The sequence below is a fragment of the Calidris pugnax genome, unplaced genomic scaffold (genome assembly GCF_001431845.1).
Source record: "Calidris pugnax isolate Ruff unplaced genomic scaffold, ASM143184v1 scaffold470, whole genome shotgun sequence".
Taxonomy (NCBI): domain Eukaryota; kingdom Metazoa; phylum Chordata; class Aves; order Charadriiformes; family Scolopacidae; genus Calidris; species Calidris pugnax.
This window is the reverse complement of record NW_015092761.1, coordinates 198,410-215,880: the sequence shown is the minus strand read 5'-3', so window position 1 is coordinate 215,880 and position 17,471 is coordinate 198,410. Positions and strand designations below refer to the sequence as shown.

General features: G+C 51.0%; 1 protein-coding gene across 1 annotated transcript in view; it reads right to left on the bottom strand.

Annotated features, from left to right (window-relative positions):
• Positions 1–17,471, bottom strand: part of MAP2K4 (mitogen-activated protein kinase kinase 4) — a 92,051-nt gene that overhangs the window by 13,142 nt on the left and 61,438 nt on the right. The window contains exons 5-7 of the mRNA XM_014962667.1: positions 11,117–11,236; positions 7,826–7,877; positions 7,308–7,435 (exon numbers count right to left, since the gene is read on the bottom strand). Of these exons, the coding sequence (XP_014818153.1) occupies positions 7,308–7,435; positions 7,826–7,877; positions 11,117–11,236 (300 nt within the window). The remainder of the gene's footprint in view (positions 1–7,307; positions 7,436–7,825; positions 7,878–11,116; positions 11,237–17,471) is intronic.

Here is a 17,471-nt window from a genome sequence, read left to right as displayed (position 1 = left end):
AAGAGCCCATGGCCATCCATTAAAGCAAGACATTAAAAAAGGTGATATTCGGAGCATAATTAATGACGAGGACAACTTCATGGGCACTGTGGGTAGATTTTCCAACACTTGAAGAAGCATCTTTAATGCAGGATAGAAACTTTGAAGGGCTTCTCCCTGCGGCACTCTGTGGAAGGCCACACTAGAATACCTAGAGCTCACACATCCCCCTCAGTGCCATCCCCATCACTGCTTCCAAGAACTTGATTAGATTAACAGGGCCAGGCCCTGGCAAGGCAGCAGTTTTGGAGGGCTGTAAGGCATCATTTCAGCCCCACTAAGTAACTTTGTCACAGAACCTCACTGAGGGCCTGCAATTTCAGTGGGGATGCTCTAGAAGTCCTTGAAGTAACTACAAAAGACTGAATTGCAGGAAGTCCAGGTATTTTTCCACAGCCGTAAAGCCTAACCGAACACATGCTGAAAAGTAAAGGAGTCCGGCAGGAAGCAGTGCAATGGGATGACTTCTGATCCTAGAGGACTCTCTGATGCAGAGGAGAAAGGGAACCAAGAGACGGTGCCCAGAGATGAAGTTACACACACCCAAATTAGAAATCAAACATAAGAAGATGCAGGTGGTCATCAGCAAAGGTGAGTCATTGTGTGGCAAGTGCAGTCACCAGTAGCTCAAGTCTTATAATTTGGTTTCTTTATCTAAAAGACATCTTCTATTCAGCCAGAAGCTGTTGGTCTGGGCACGGGATCAGGAGGCTTCCCTGATTGCGTTCAATTGGCTGTCCTTCTGGCCTCCTCACCCAAGAGAGTTTCCAGTTGTAAAGCACAGCCCTCAACCCCAGCTGTACTCCTGGTCCTGATCCGTATTATGGGAAATCCAGAGCTTTTGCCCTCCACAAAGGCTCAGGTACCTGGTCCTGAACAAGGAGGGGTGCCCTGTGTGCTCCACCACCAAGGGTCATGCCGCAGCAGCAGATGGGAGGGGGAGGAGGAGGCCAGACTCAGTTGCATCGAGACGGCAATGCCAGGGTGGCTGCTGGGGTAGGCTGTGTTGGGGGTTAAAATAGTTTACTTATAGATTATTAGAATTAATTGTGTGATCACTTCAAATTAGGTTGAACTGGAACTTGATGGCTTTGCTTGAATGACTTTGCTTGGCAGGGGTGACTGAAGCATGGAGGCCCTGGGCCACAAACCATAACTGAACTTCAGCTGTACCTTCGCTTGGTTGAAAAGAAGTACTGGGGGTCTTGCACAACAAGATGAACTGGACCAAGCCTATAACTCAAAGGAAGGACCTTCAAAGAAAGAGAGAAACCATTCCATCTGAAGAAAATAGATGAAACACAAGTACAGATAAGATGGGAGGATGATGAAACTGTGTGAGTAGGTAAAACTCAAAATATGCTACTCCAACTATCGTAGAGGAGAAGTACACATGGACAGGAGTGTGAACACCTTAAAAGGCACAGGAAAGCAACCAAGAGGGGTCTCTTTGGAGTTTCCCAGCTCAAGCTGCAATAACCTAACTCTGGCAGAACCTGGGGTCTGAACTCTTCTTTACAGTCAGAGGCTCAGACTGGATCCAGAACCCCCTGGACTCCTCTTTGAGAGGAGTTTAGAAAGCAAGGGGAGCCAACCTGAACCTCGCACGTGGCGGGAGGGTCTTCTCAGACTCTTCTAGAGCAGGCTGGTGCTGCCGAGCGGCTCCAGCAGACGCCCAGCCTGCGCAGAAGCAAAAGGATTGGACAGTCCCCTGCAAGACTCCCAAGGGTCCCCCCTGGACCACCAGCCTCACCTGCAGGAGCGGCGAGAGCGCAGCAGGCTCCAGCGGGGCAGGGGACTCACAGCTGCAGACCTGGGACCTGCACAACCCTTGGCTTACTCCCTGCTCTAAGCAGACTTGCCCATCCCTCTCTGCATCTTCACCCTCCTGACGATCACGTCCTGCTGTTCGTGCCTTCCAATTAGCCTTCTTGCAGCTAATCACGGAGGTGGGGGGAATCTGGGCTGCTCCAGCACAGCCAGCTGTGCCCCGCACGGGGCAAACCCAGAGGGAGCAGGAGCTGCCTGCTGTTCCCAGCTGAACCTCCAATGCCTCCCGAGGGCAACCGTCTTCCAAACCTGACTTTTAAGCACTTCCCATGTAAATCCTAGTGGCCAAAGGAACTTCCCCCCCCACCCCTTTTAATATTCTCCACAAAACTCACATCCTGCCCACAGCACTTCTGGCTGAGCAGTCTGTACCCAGGTGGCTGCTGACACGTTGCCCTGGTTTTACAGAAACCGCCTCTGCAGGGGAGTGTCTGGAGGTGAGGAGGAGAACCCCATCCTGCTGGGTGGAGGGGTCAGCGCAGGGACAGGAGCTCAGCCCCGCAGCTGCCGGGCACGGCTCGGCACCGCCTGGTGCCAGGAGCTGAGTTTGGGCAGGAGAAGTCCTGCTGGGCAAACCTCACGGAGGGTTCTGGGCAGTGCAAGTGGAGGTGACGTTCTCGGCTGGAGCCCCTGGGCAGCGGAGGCACAGCTCAGGCATCTCCCCGGCACTGGCTACACCACGGGTGGCAGTGCCTGGGCTGGTCCCCACCGCTTGCCGAGGGACGGTGCCACACGTCTCCCAGTCTCCTCCCAAATTTATTTTTGCAGTCAAAAATTATGGCTTGGCTGCCAAGTTTCAGAGGAGAAAAAAAGAAGAAAAAAAGCCCATCCAGCACAGGCCAATATTCAGGAGCATCCGAGAGGATCTGAGCTGCATGAATTCACACCAAGAGCCTGCTGGTTCCCATCAACGCACGGCTGAGCCCGATGAGAATCTGGGCGTTGGGTCAGGACAGCAAAGCTGCAGCAGAGGCTCTGGCTGCGGCTCTGCTGGGGTGAAGGGTCCCGGGAGCTCACAGAATCACAGAATCACCGTGGTTAGAAGGGACCTCTGAGATCATTGAGTCCAACTTCAAAAAAACCAACAAACCAACAAACAAACAAACCCACAATAACAAAACAAAACACACAACACCCCACCACATCACACCCACCCACAAACCAATAATCTCGGGCACTAGAGCATGCCCTGAAGAGCCATGGCTACACGTTTCTTAAATACCTCCAGGGATGGGGACTCCACCACCTCCCTGGGCAGGCTCTTCCAGTGCCTGACCACCCTCTCAGGAAAGTAATTCTTCCCAATATCTAATCTAAACCTCCCCTGCTGCAACTTCAGATCATTTCCTCTGCTCCTGTCATTACTCCCTTGGGAGCAGAAGCCAACCCCCACCTCTCTACACCCTCCTTTCAGGTAGTTGTAGAGGGCAATGAGGTCTCCCCTCAGCCTCCTCTTCTCCAAACTCAACATGCCCAGTTCCCTCAGCCTCTCCTCGCAGGACTTGTTCTCCAGACCCCTCACCAGCTTGGTGGCTCTCCTCTGGACACCCTCCAGCAGTTCAATGTCCTTCCTGTGGTGAGAGGCCCAGAAATGAACCCAGCCCTCGAGGTGAGGCCTCACCAGTGCCCAGTCCAGAGGCACCATCCCTGCCCTGCTCCTGCTGGCCACGCTGCTCCTGACACAGCCAGGATGCTGTTGGCCTTCTTGGCCACCTGGGCACACTGCTGGCTCACGTTAAGCCGGCTGGCCACCAACACCCCCAGGTCCTTTTCTGCCGGGCAGCTTTCCAGCCACTCTTCCCCAAGCCTGTAGTGTTGCCCGGGGTTGTTGTGACCGAAATGCAGGACCCGGCACTTGGCCTTATTAAACCTCATCCCATTGGCCTTGGCCCATTGATCCAGTCTGTCCAGATCCCTCTGTAGAGCCTTCCGACCCTCAAGCAGATCAACACTCCCACCTAATTTGGTGTCATCTGCGAACCAACTGAGGGTGCACTCAATCCCCTTATCTAGATCATCAGTAAAGATATTAAACAAGACTGGCCCCAAAACTGACCCCTGAGGGACACCACTGGTGACCGGTCACCAACCGGATTGCGCCCCATTAATCACAACTCGCTGGGCACGGCCATCCAGCCAGTTTTTTATCCAGTGAAGGGTACCCTGTCTATGCCATGATTCACCAGTTTCTCCAGGAGAACACCGTGGGGGACGGTGTCAAAGGCCTTACCAAAGTCCAGGTAGACAACGTCCACAGCCTTCCCCTCATCGAGAACTCAAGTTGGTTAAGCAGGCCCTCCCTTTCATAAACCCATGCTGGCTGGTCCTGTTTATATTTCAACCCTTGGGTTTCCTTGTTTTTTCCCAACTCCCCTTCCTGGATGGGCAGGAGTCATTGGGAGAGAGTGATTGTCTAAATGACAATAAATTGTTGTGGGTTCCTCAAACCATAACAGCCTCTCATCTCAACAACTCCTCAGCAGCATCTGCCCTGTAGGGAGCCCAGGGGATGGTGGTCGAAGTGGGGCAGGGCCCTGGCACCCAGGCAGAGCCACATGGGAAAAGGATCCAAGGACTGTGGATGCATGTGGCACCATCCAACTCTGCCCATGGAGAGGTCCCAAAGGCACAGGGCAGGGCAGGACATCCGTTCTCAGGCTGGCTGGGTCCTCCTCTCCCTCGCTTCCAGTCTCATCCCTCCTCTCTGACCCAGGAACTGTGTTTCTCAGAGTGTTCCGATGGCAGAGGCACTAATGCCACAAGGACCACCAGCTCCAGGGCGGCACACGGCTCCCACCCCAGCCAGCAGCACCCGCCGCCGCGGCAATCAATGCCGGGATCGCCGGGGAGGGCCAGGGGCCATCTCAGCCCCACGGCAGGTTTAAAGCTGCCATCAGCACATGGTGAGCCCTCAGCCAGAGCAAACCCCTGGCGCTGGGCCGGGCAGGGGTCTTGGGGCACTCACACACAGCCCGGGCTGCTGCCTCGGTCCTTCCTGCCTTTCTTTCAGAGAACACAAGGCACCGACACATGCTTCAATATAGCGATCACAGGGGAATTCAAAGCCAAAACCAAAACACCTTCTCCAGCACTGGCGGCTCCAAGGCTGATATGTGCTTTCTGTGACGGCTCTTACGGTTTTGGTTAAACCCCGCAGCGCTGGCTCAGCAGCTGGACGTGGCGTCTGCTGCCTGGTCAGGCTGCTCGCAGTCACGCTGGCCAACAGCCAATGTTATTGTTGTCAGCAGCTACTTGGGGACCCAGCTCCAGCGAACACGGCGTTATCGGGTTCCTTCTGTGGGCAAGTGCTACCAGAATTACTGCAAGTGCCACAGGCCAAGGAGGCTTTGCAGAGCAAAACGCTCCCATTGTCAGGGAGCATCATCCAGTGCTCCCTGGCTGGACACAGTCACATTATTTTGTACCAAAAAATAGTCACCTATTTTCACCAAAAAAAGACAAAATCCTTTTGAAAAGAGCATAACTGGCATAACTCCATCCCAGGTTTGATCACAGCCTCCCCTGGCTTTGAGGAAGAGCTGGCAGATGTGCCTGAGTGCTGGGGACATCCCCCTGTTTCGCAGGCTTCTCAGTACGTGGAAAAGCTCATGTACTTGGAGAGGAGTCACTGAGCCCAGAGAGCAGAAGGGAAGAGGCCAGCCATCTCCCACACCGCCTGCCAGCTGCTGGCTCATCTCACAAACCCTATACCATGCCAAGGCTCTTAAAATCACAAACTGAACCGAAACGCTTTTGCTCACTTAAAAATCCAGCAGAGTGTGAAGCTGGTGATGGAGATGCACAGGGAGCAGGGCAGATACGCAGAGACAGGGAGGAGAGACAAGGGACTACCAGAAGCACCCACCCACCCAAGTCCCAGGGGAAATGAAGCAGCAGAGCTATTTCCACACACACTGTCATGACTAAACCAACAGCCTGTGCAAAGCTAACCATCTACCCACGGGTTTAAGGAAAAGTAGGAACATCAATTCCTGTAATTATAGCCCACTGAACCTGGGAGGTGGAAAAGAGTGAGCAATTTTTCAAGAGCCTTATTTACAGACCCAATGCACACCTCAGAGGACAGGGAAAAGTCAGCAACAGCCATAACTCCACAGAGGGATGCGATGGGAAGCGCCTGGGTCTGAGGCACAAACACCCAGGCTGGGGGGACACAAGCCCTCCTGGGCACTCCCTCTGCTGCCCTCAGCACCTCATCCCACTGACCGGGCAGCTCTGAGCATCCCCTTCCCTGCAGGGACCTCCAACGCACCCGCCAGAGGAGCTCAGAGCACAGACAGCCCCTGCGGGTGTCCAGCCTCACAACATCTTCATCTACACCAACTCCCTGCTCTGTCCCGTGTCACCAGGACACGTAGCCAGGGCTCGCACACCCTTTGCTGCACCACAGCACCGGGCTCCATAACAGACCTCGTCTGTGCTCTTCTCTCCAGCTTGTTTTGTAACTCGCTCTGCTGCAAGGACAGTGTAGCAGACCTTTTGACAGAAAAGGTCAAATGCTCTAAACCTCAGAAACTCTGCGCAGCTCAGGATGGGGACGGGCAGGTTTTGCCTTGGACACCACCGTCAGATAAAAGCCACATGAGAGCCATTCCCCGGACCAGATGGGCACCCTACCACAAAAGAGAGAGATTTTTCCTTTCTTGTTTCCTTGGTGGTAAGGATGAGAGTTCAAAAAAAAGTATTGTTCAGCATATAGAGCCATAACATACATGATGACAATTAAACACAGCCACTGAAATTAAAGTTCCATTGACAGCAGCAGAAACAGCCCCTTGCAGGCTCCCCCAGCTCATGTCAAACCAAGAGATGCATTTTCAAAGCAGCCCGATGCACAGAAGTGTTTAAAACCCTCAGACAGCTTCAAAAATCCCCACCACAGCTTTTCTCCCTGTCAGGGGAGGGAAGCCAAGGGGCAGGGCAGACTCCCCGGAGCCACGGCTCAGCCCCAGCCATTTCCCCACAGCTGCTCTGCTGCCGCTGCGCCGGAATCACATTCTGCTGCTTGGAAGTTATGGCACACTTTGGAATTGAAGTGGTTTGCAAAATCACTATAATTCTGCTCTGCAATAACTCCTGTGACATAATCTTACCGTGGCAAAAGGATTTCTTGCAGACCAAGAAAACCCCACACCCGGAGGCACTGCCTGCCCCCTGACTTTTTGGGCTGCAGCAGGAGCAGGCACTGGTGTCCCAGAGCAGCTCTCTGCCCCAGTGCCACCAGCAGCACAGGGACCCAGCCAAAAAAGGGAATTTGGTCACTTTGCTGCAGCCTGGATGCCTTTGCTGATGCTGCCAGCTGCAGCACCCATTGCAGAGCTCGGCGTCATCTGGGAAGGGGGTGCTGGTCCCATGGGCAGAAGCTGACACCGGAGCCAGGAGAGGCAGCGGAAGGAGCCCAGGGCCGCCCCACTCACCGCCATGTACGGCCGGCACCCGGCGTCGCGCGTCTTGGCAATGGAGTCCACAAGCTGTCCGCTAATGCCGAAGTCACAGAGTTTAATATTCCCATTTCTGTCCAGAAGGATATTGGAAGGTTTGATGTCTGTGAGGGAAAGAAATTTAAAGGGGTAAGTCACTGCTGGAGGGATCGACTTCCAGAAGAGCAGCTGCGGAGAATGTGCCCCACGGTGTCCCTGGCAGGGGCGATGGAGGGGATGCCCTTCCCGGTGCTGAGCATCTTGATGTGGATGATAGCCCCAAAGATGCCACGTGCCCAGAGGCAGAGGTGGACACCCAACAACCCTGAAACCACGCTTTTATGGAAAAGCACAGACTGAAGTGGCAACACGGCAGCCACTGGGGACACGCTTGTGCAAAACCTGCGCTCACCCTGGCGGCAGTACCCATGCTAATTACACTTTGACTTGAAGTGAAGGCCGCCTAAAATCCTTGCAAGGATTTTTGTAGGCAAGAAAAAAAGAGATGAACTCACCTCTGTGAATGATTTTCAAGTTTTCTTTTAAGTGGTTTAGTGCTTTCACAGTCTAGGAAAGAAAAACAGATGAACAATAAGCAAATGTCAAAAGATTCCTGTGATCATTAAACGTTTGGAGCTCCAAGAACAGGGGGAGAACATTTAATATGTTGAGATACGAATCTGTAATACGTCATTAAAGCATTTCTTTCACAATCTTTCCTGCAAACAGAAGGTGATACCAGAGAGGGCACATGCTTAAGTAAACACACAGCACTTGCTGTAACCCGAGAAGATCACAGTCTGGGAGAGGGGAGTGAGAGGTGAAGTCAAGCAGTTTCTGATGTTAATTGTCTTAAGTAGGAACTTACTGTAGGTAACACTCTTCCCATTCACCGCCTCAGCAGCAGCAGTGTGAGGAGCCGCAGAGGAGGCTGTTCTGATTTAGCCATTCACCATCAAATGGGAGACACTAAGGGAGCCTGATTTCACAGGATGATTTTAAAAAACCCTGAAAATTCACCATTTCGATTCATTTTGCTTCCACTGAAAATATCATCGGAGCCTATGGCCAAAAAAACTGCCTTGGACATGATGGTGAGAGGGTGCTGATGCTGTGCTGCAAAGCGCTCTGACGCTGTGCCACAGCAAGGATGAAGTCTGGCACCAAGGAATAACTCCCAAGAGTGGAGGCTCACCCGGCCCCACATTCAGGCGTTTAGGTAATTAAAAGCTCTGGCAGGTTCTGGGGCAGCAGAAGGGCTGTCTCCTCCTTGCCGCCCACCTTGCTCCTCCAGTGCAGGTCTCTGCTCTGGCAGCAGCAGCTGCTACGCCTCTGAACAACAAACCACCAACTGATCCTCAGGCAGGTCTGCAGAGCAATGAGACTGAATGGCCTCCTCAGATCTGAGCTCCAGCAAGAGAAAACCTGTTGGACACAGTGACTGAATGTTGGGTTCAACCCCAGCTGACCCTGCCAGAAGCTTCTGTCCCAACCCTCACGTGCATGAAGCAGAAACTCACAGCTCTCCAACCTGGGGTAAAGGAGTGCTCAGATGAAATGAAGGGTGGCTGGGGGAGCTGTGAGCTGCAGCACACACCCCACCTGCACAGGATGGGGCTACCAGAGCGGTGCACACATAGACCTTCTGGACCTGGATGCCCTCAAGGTCTAAGATACTCAGGGCATGTTCTCATACCAGAGTTATTAAATGTCATTCCTCATTTGTTTTCTAGGAAAAGTGGGCAGAAACAAACTCCAGACCACAAGCTCTAGTCAGAACTTATCTCGGCTCCCAAAGCCAGCCTGTGCAGAGGACCTCCCTCAGGAGCTTCTGGGGCTGGGCTGCCTTCAGGTGCAATGTGAAGGAAGGAGAGCAGCCCCCGACTTCCCACACCACACACCTGGCCTTTGCATCCTCAGATCTGTTGTGGGTACCAGGTATGGAAAATATGAGATTACTCAGTCCATCCATCCCTCACTCCCAGGCCAGAAACAACTGAGGTGGCCACTTCCGGGGCTGGGAGTTAAAGCTTCGGTCCACTTTCACAGAGTACTGCCTGCACCAAGTAAGCAGAGAAACTTCTCTTGAGAGCTTCAAAACTCACGTCGACTCCCTGTCCAAGAAATTTTCATCGGGAAAACATCTTGCAAGGTCTGTCCAAGCCGAAATGGGCCTGCATGTCACCCTGAACACCCTGAAAACCCTAAAAGGAACTCCTTTTCTTCGTCCCACAGAATTACATATAACTCCAAGCAGTGTACTCTAGAAGGACAGACCTTCAACCCATCCCTTGTCTATGTCTCAAGTCTTGCTTTGGACAGTAATACACTGAGTTGGTTGGTGGTAAGATGATGCATCCACAGGCTGCAGAACAGCTATCAGCTGCCTTTGATAGGATTTTCAGTCTTGGCCATAAACATCTAAACACGTGACAGCACAGGAGTGGTCAAGGCAGCCTGTTGGCTGTAAGAAGTGGCAACAGGCCCAGGTAGGCTCAACATTTTATAAAGATACCCCTAAGAAGAGTGAAGGTGGTTTTCTCCCAAAATCGGGCACCGAGAAGAATTTGCCCATATCCTTTCAAGAGGTCACGGTTTGTGACTTGCTGAGCAGCTTCCCCTCTTTCTGAGGGCTCAGGACCAGCTCACCACGGCTTTCACGTGCTGAAGCCAATGCAGAGGCAGTTTCCCCATCTCTCACCAGCATGGCACAGCTCCAGTGCTCACTCGCATTTTCCACTGTTATTCCAGAACGGTGCTTCACTTCTGCAGCCTTTCATCTCCCAGCAGCCTTGCTGAAATAATTCATTTGGCAAGGCATTGGCTTTTTATTGGGCCAGGACTTCCAGGTTCAGTCAAGAAAACATCAACCAGGTTCTCCACCTGTTGAAGACCCATTTGTACTTTTCAGAGCCTTCTCACAAGGCCACCAGAGGCCTCTCTGGACTGGACTGGCACAGCATCCCCTGCAGAAATCTAATGGACTTGACAGATTTTCACTGGCTGCAGCAGGACAGAGGCTTAGGGACACCTTCCAAGACACGTTCCTCAACGTCCTCAAAATGTTTGTTTTGCAGGGCCAAAACATGCCCTTGTGTTTAGACAACTAAGAGTTCGTTTTGGCACAGCCAAGGATAATTTTACAAGGCTCCTAAAAGGGAGGCAGAGGGGTCTGTGCAGCAGGGCTGCACTCAGATACCCTGGATGAGCTTCATCTCACTTCACCACCTGAGGCACCACGAGATGGGAACTCAGCTCCCGCACAGAGGCACCAACCTCTCCCCACAGACTCCAGAGAGAGGTCCCACAACTTACTGAGACCAGGCCCTTGTTCTTTAATGGTCTGACGGGGTTCACATGTCCTGGCTATAAATGCCCAATCCCTTGTTCCCTTTACAAACAAGTCAACAAACAAGGGGAGGGGAGACAACTGATCTATCTTAGGCACTTTCCTTGGGATGAGACAACCTGTGCCCAGCTTCCATTGATGCCACCACCAGCACACATGAAGCTATCCCTGAGGAGGGACTGGTGTCTACAGTGCAGCACTGATGCTCAAGCAGACAGAGCAGAAAGCTGGTCCTGGGGTGTCTATGAACCGATTACAAACACCAGGACCTGCTTTTCCATCATGCAATATGCTATGGGAAAGTCAGACTAGACTATACTCCAGGGTCATTAAAACCATGGTGCAGCAGAATAGCAGTTCTGCTGCAGCCAGATCAACCAGATTTCTCACACGTGAGGGGAAGATCACATTAGCTTCAAAAACATACAGAGAAAAAAAGGTTTAACAAAATACTCACAGCTAAAGTGATTTTGCCTAAGATTTCTTCTGGAATAACATCATCTAATACACTATATACATATTTGTAAAACTTATCAAACGAGGTAGACATGAGCTCCATACAGATCCAACAGTCACCCTGGAAAGAGAAAAGAATTTGTGTTACTGCCAGGCTAAAACAAGAAACAAATATCCAGAGCGTGTAAAGAGATCCTCTGAACCCAGTAACGCGTGTGAATGGCAACATGCATCAGACAGGAAGGACAGAATTGATCTTGATTCGTTTTAGCAATGGAAGACTCACCCCTACACGTACCTCCCCCCAACCCCCTTCACCTGCAGAGGAATCTGGCCGACCAGCTCAGACCTGACATTACGCTTTAGATGCCTGAACCTAGATGAATCCAAGTCTCAGAAACTACCTGGGTCTCCAGAAGGCTGAAGGCACAGTGAGACATGAGCATGCACAGAAAGACTAAAAAAATCCCTTGCAGTTTATGACAACCCTGCAGAGGACAGAGGACATTTCACACCACATTCAGAAATGTCATCTAAGCAAGAGAAAATAAAAAAAAAAATTCAAGTATATGGAAAGTTTTGTTGATTTCCTTCTTGTAGTTAAGCTATTTAAATGCAGAAAATTGTAAAACATTCTAGTATCTGTGTTAAACCAAGCTAAGCTCAGCTATCATAGAATAACACATCTTTTTATCAAATTCTCTCCTGAGATCTGTAAATCTACCCACTCACAATGGATTTGCTGCAGATGAGAAATAGCTCCCTACCAAGAGGACCTACAAAAGGACTTCATCTTTTGTTTTAGCATGTGTTTAGCATGTGGTGATGAACAGCTTAGCCATGGACTGATCTTAGTTGTTTCAATTTTTTTGAACATTCTACAATCAGAAGGCTTTGTGTGAGCTGTATTTGCAGACTCATGCGCTTGCGGCAACTCTTCAATGCCAGACAGACTGAAATACAAGAACTAGACCTGTCCTCACCAGAAATGATGTACTCACACCCATCGTTGACAGGCTGCATTACACTGAGCTTTAAAACTGCATTAGCTGCCAATAGCTCCGTGCCGAATGGAGTGGGTTAGCCTGGTTGTCCCATCCTGATCACACAGCACCCAAACCACTGGTGCTGGAGCTGCCCTGGGCTGCTGGGGTGTCTCAGAGCACAGGGCACCTCTCGGTTACCAATGAACTGCACGCTCTTGGGATAGAGAAGAAACTTCCCCAAGTGATTATCCTACAGAAGGTAGACAGACAAAACGCAAACCAACCAAACTCTATATTCTTGGGAATGGAATCACAAAAAACCCTGGGGTAGGGACAGGCTGGAGGAGTGGGAAAGGGAGGGCTCCCATTCTGCACACCCAAGTCGTTTCTGTTTGAAACAAGCTCCCGGTTCTCCCGAGAGCCAGCAGCAGATCTCAAGTTACATTTAGACGATTAAAAAACTTGAAGAGCCCCAGGTTTTAAGGCTAAAAAGGGCTTTTCTGACTGCTCAGAATGACCTCCTGTGAAACCCAAGCCAAGGCACTGCATCTGCCAAAATGCCCCCAGTCCAAGCGCTTGGTTTAGCGGGAGAAAAAAGGTGCTGTCACACACTGCACACACCCGCCAGCATCAGCAGAAGCCACGGGGCCACCCAGTGTGGTCTGGGGCTGTCAGGCACCCGCAGGGCTGCTTCAGCCATACACACAGAACACGGTCAGCAAGTGTCCCAGGTGCCACCAGCTTCATGGGTGCTGCTGCTCCAGTGACAGCGAATCCATCAGCGCCTCCTGCCCAAGGAGGGACACTGCCCCCGAGAGCCTCTCCCTTCCCAGAGGAGGGGAATCAGCTTTCCTGGGAAAGGCTGAGCCACCAGTGGGCTGGCAGGGGAGGGCAACTGAGTTCTGAGCCATGGGCAGCCCCATTTTGCACTGCTCATTTGGCACCAGGCTTCTTACACCAGCACAAGGTAGAGTGGGAGGTAGCATCCATCCACCCAAGTGAAAGGGCTTGTACAAGCCTGAGCCCAGAAAACATGCATTTCACCCAAACCAAAGCAGGAGGGACGGATGGAAAAGGTGCTGTGCCGGACACAGAAGCAGAGACACCACCACGAAAGAGGCAAGGCAGCACAACGGGCAGAGGACATGACCGGCGTCTCAGCAGACATGGAGGAAGGTGAGTTCAAGCTGCTGGAGAACAAAAGGGTGGCTACGGGTGAATTTGGTTGAGGACCTGCTCAGATTTACACTGCAGAAAAGAAATCAGGGAGCATGTGCAGAGAACTTCCCTTTTCAGCACTGGCCACAAATGCAAAGCGTGGCTGAGGCACCTCCATGTTACTGAGGGTGGCTCCGGGGAAGCAGTGTGGGTCCAGCACTAGTGACGGCACAAACCCGGGCACCTGGAGCCACCCAGAGCCTCTGCAGTGACAGCCAACGCGGCTTGTTCTACCGCCTGCAGGACCAAAACACTGCTTCTGTTCTCATCAGCTTCACATAAAAAGCCATCCCTGTGCTACATTCCCGTGTCACTGTGCCAAGACTGCTGGGGACAGGACTGGTACAGGAACACCAGAACACCGCAACCCCCGACAGCCCATCTCCAGTCACACCAGTACTGTGAATGTCTCCAGTCGCCCAGTCACAACGGCTGGTGTTTGGACAGCAAAAGCAAACTCAAGTGAAACAAAAGAATCACAGAATCACATGGGTTTGGAAGGGACCTCTGGAGATCATCTAGGCCAACCCCCTGCCAGAGCAGGTCCACCCAGAGCAGGTTGCACAGGAACGTTTTGAGTGTCTCCAGAGAAGAAGACTGCACCACCTCTCTGGGCAGCCCATTCCAGGGCTCTGCCACCCTAACAGGAATGAAGTTCCTCCTCATGTCTAGGTGGAACTTTTTGTATTCAAGTAGTTCAACAGGCAACCTGATTAGAGCTTCACAACAGTGTGCACTTGTGGGGCTGGATGTACGTGCTACTGCACGCTCAAACAAGTACAATAAAGTGTTACCCAGTGTTAATTTAAGCATTAAGAAAACCAATGCATAATTCAGAAGTGCCAGGAAAGACTTGAGTTTACTTGGTCTCCTGAAGTATATGCCATATAGAAATCCTGGATGTGGGCATTTATTGATCATAAAAATCTACCTGATCAACTTAAATTCATGTCAGCAAGATGCATGTAAAAAGACCTCAGACTTTTTCAACCATGCAGCTTCATTAAGCCTGGTGGCAAGATTCAGAACTTTTTACAGGTTCTTATCTCCTCCTGGGTCCTGAAAGGACTTAGCCATCGGAAAAGCTGATGAATTGTTGTGAGAACAAAAAGGAAGACTGACAGAGATGACTGGGTGCTGATCACCCAGACCCTTTCTGACCAAATACAAAAAAGCACTGATGTGCACAAGGAAGTTCTGCTTCACCGTGAATTGTGAGGACAGAATGATCTTAATGAAAGTATCTCTTTAATTTACACTCCCAGGTCAGGTTGATTTTCAATTATAAAATGATGGAAGAAGCATTTTAATTTTCTCTTCCCGTCAGAGCTATTCTTCCAAAGAATGTATTTTAGTCCTTACTGGGTATTAAATTGCCAGATACTAATGCACATCTTGTAGGTGTTCCAAAAAATGTTCAGGAACACCCTACACGTTTCATTCAAAACACCCTGCCTGGCTCCAGCACACACAAAATCTGCTTCACCAGCAACAAGGATGCTGAGTTCCCAGTTGACAAGCGAGCATGTCACAAAGATACCACCCAGCTGGAACACAGCCTGGCAGAAAAAGGACCTAGGGGTCTTGGTGGAAACCAAGTTGACCATGAGCCACCAAAGTGCCCCTGCCACAAAGGCGGCTAACGGCGCCCTGGGATGCCGTAGGCAACGCACCGCCAGCAGGTCAGGGCAGGGGATCCTTTCTCTCAACTCAGCACTGGAGAGGCCACACCTGGAGTGCTGCGTCCAGTTCTGGGCTCCCCAGTACCAGAGAGGTATGACTGCATCCAGCATAGGGCCACTCAGATGACTGAGTGACTGAAGCATCTCTGCTGTAAGGAAAGGCTGGGAGAGCCAGGACCATTCAGCCTGGAGAAGAGAAAGCTCGGGGGATCTTACCAATGTATATAAATACCTGAGGGTGCAAAGAGGATGAAGCCAGGCTCTTTTCAGTGGTGCCCAGTGACAGGACTGGAGGCAGTGGGCACCAGCTGAAGCACAGGTGGTTCCTTCTGAATATCAGGAAACACTTTTTCACTGTGAAGGTGTGCTGGTTTGGGTTGGCATAGAGTTAATTTTCTTCACAGTCGTTAGTATGGGGCTGAAAACGGTGTTGATAACACAGGGATGTTTTAGCTCCTGCTGCGCTTCTCGCACCACCTCACCAGTGAGCAGGCTGAGGGTGCACAACAAGTTGGGAGGGGACACAGCTGGGACAGCTGACCCCAAGTGACCAAAGGGACAAGAGAAAACAGCCTCAAGTTGTTTCAGGGGAGGTTTAGGATGGATATTAGGAAAACTTTTACAATGAAAGGGCTGTCAAGCCTTGGAATAGGCTGCCCAGGGAAGTGGTGGAGTCACTATCCCTGGAGGTATTTAAAAGGCAGGCAGATGTGGTGCTGAGGGACATGGGTTAGTGGTGGAGTTGGCAGTGTTGGATTGATGGTTGGACTCAATGATCTGAAAGGTCCCTTCCAACCAGGAGAATTCTATGGGCGTTTCAGACCATGAGATGTCATGCTCAGCACATAAAGCTCGGGGGAGCTGGCCGGGGGGTGGCAGTTACTGCTCAGGGACTGGGCAGGCATCAGTCAGCAGGTGGCGAGGAACTGCATTGGGCATCACTTGTTTTGTATATTCTTTAATCATTATTATTATTTTCCATTTGTTTTCTGACTAAACTGTCTTTATCTCAACCCATGAGTTTTATCTTTTTTCCCTGATTCTCTGCTCCATCCCACTTGGAGAGGGAGTGAACGGCGCTGTGGTGTTCACTCACTCCCTGCTGGGCTAAACCACAACAGAAGGCACCTGAGTACTGGCACAGGTTGCCCAGGGAGGCTGTGGAGTCTCCATCCTTGGAGATATTAAAAAAAACCTATTTGGACATGGTCCTGGGCAAGTGGCCCTAGGAGGCCCTGCCTGAGCATGGGAGTTGGATAAGGTGAACTCCAGAGGTCCCTTCCAACCTCAACCCTTCTGTGATACCCACACTGAAGGTTTCAGATCAGCGCACTGCAGAAGTGGCCAACTTTTTATGCAAGTTGCATCTACACCAGTGAGAATGAAGAATGTCATCACCCTCACATATCCTTATGTGACACAAGACACTCTTCCTATAGACTGGGCACTGATCATGGGGACAGATACCTTGAGTAAAGCCAAGACAGCCAAAGACTTCCACAGAAATAGGGTGTTATGCATCAATAGCAAAGAGAGCAAACATCTTCTATCAACTTCTTCTATCATCCAAGGACATGTTCACAATTCATACCAATTTCAGCCTGTGCTACTGATACATCCATACCCATATACCAGCTCTTCTAACCAGCAGAAGCTACCCACAAGCTAATTTACCTGGCTTCCCAGGCAGGTTTTGCAAATCGCTATGAATTTTTCATTGAATAATTTTATCAGCTATTGAGCTTGTTTGTTTAAACTTGGCTGGGCTACACTCGCACTGTGTAGGAGTCACTGCTCACATCCCAAGTCAAACAAGGCTTTTTTCCTCTTCTCCTCTTGAGAAGAAAAGTAATAGGATCAGTTACTTTGAAAAAGCAATTAGTGTGGTCATAACCAACCAAATGTTCCCGGCCTTACAGGTGCTGTCTCAAACTAGATTAGCCGTAAAGCTTTCAGTAGAGGCTGTGGCTGCCCCATCACTGGAGGGGTTCAAGGCCAGGTTGGACAGGGCTTTGGGCAACCTGGTCTGGTGGGAGGTGTCCCTACCCATGGCAGGGGGTTGGACTCAATGATCTTAAAAGGTTCCTTCCAACCTAAGCCATTCTACAATTCGATGATTTCACTGAATTTCACTGAATTTCACTGAATTTTTCGAGTTGGAAGGGACCATAGAGATCATCTAGTCCAACTCCCCTGCTGAAGCAGGATTGCCTAGAGCTTGTCAGAGCATGTTACTCAGGACTGCCAGGTGGGTCTTGAAAATCTCCAAAGAAGGGGACTCCACACCCTCCCTGGGCAGCCTGTTCCAGGGCTCTGTCACCCTCACTGTGAAGAAGTTTCTCCTCATATTTGAGTGGAACCTCTTATGTTCCAACTTGTGCCTGTTGCCCCTCGTCCTCTCACTGGGAACCACTGAACAGAGTCTGGCTCCCTCCTCCTTCAACCCTCCCTTGAGATACTTGTAAGCATT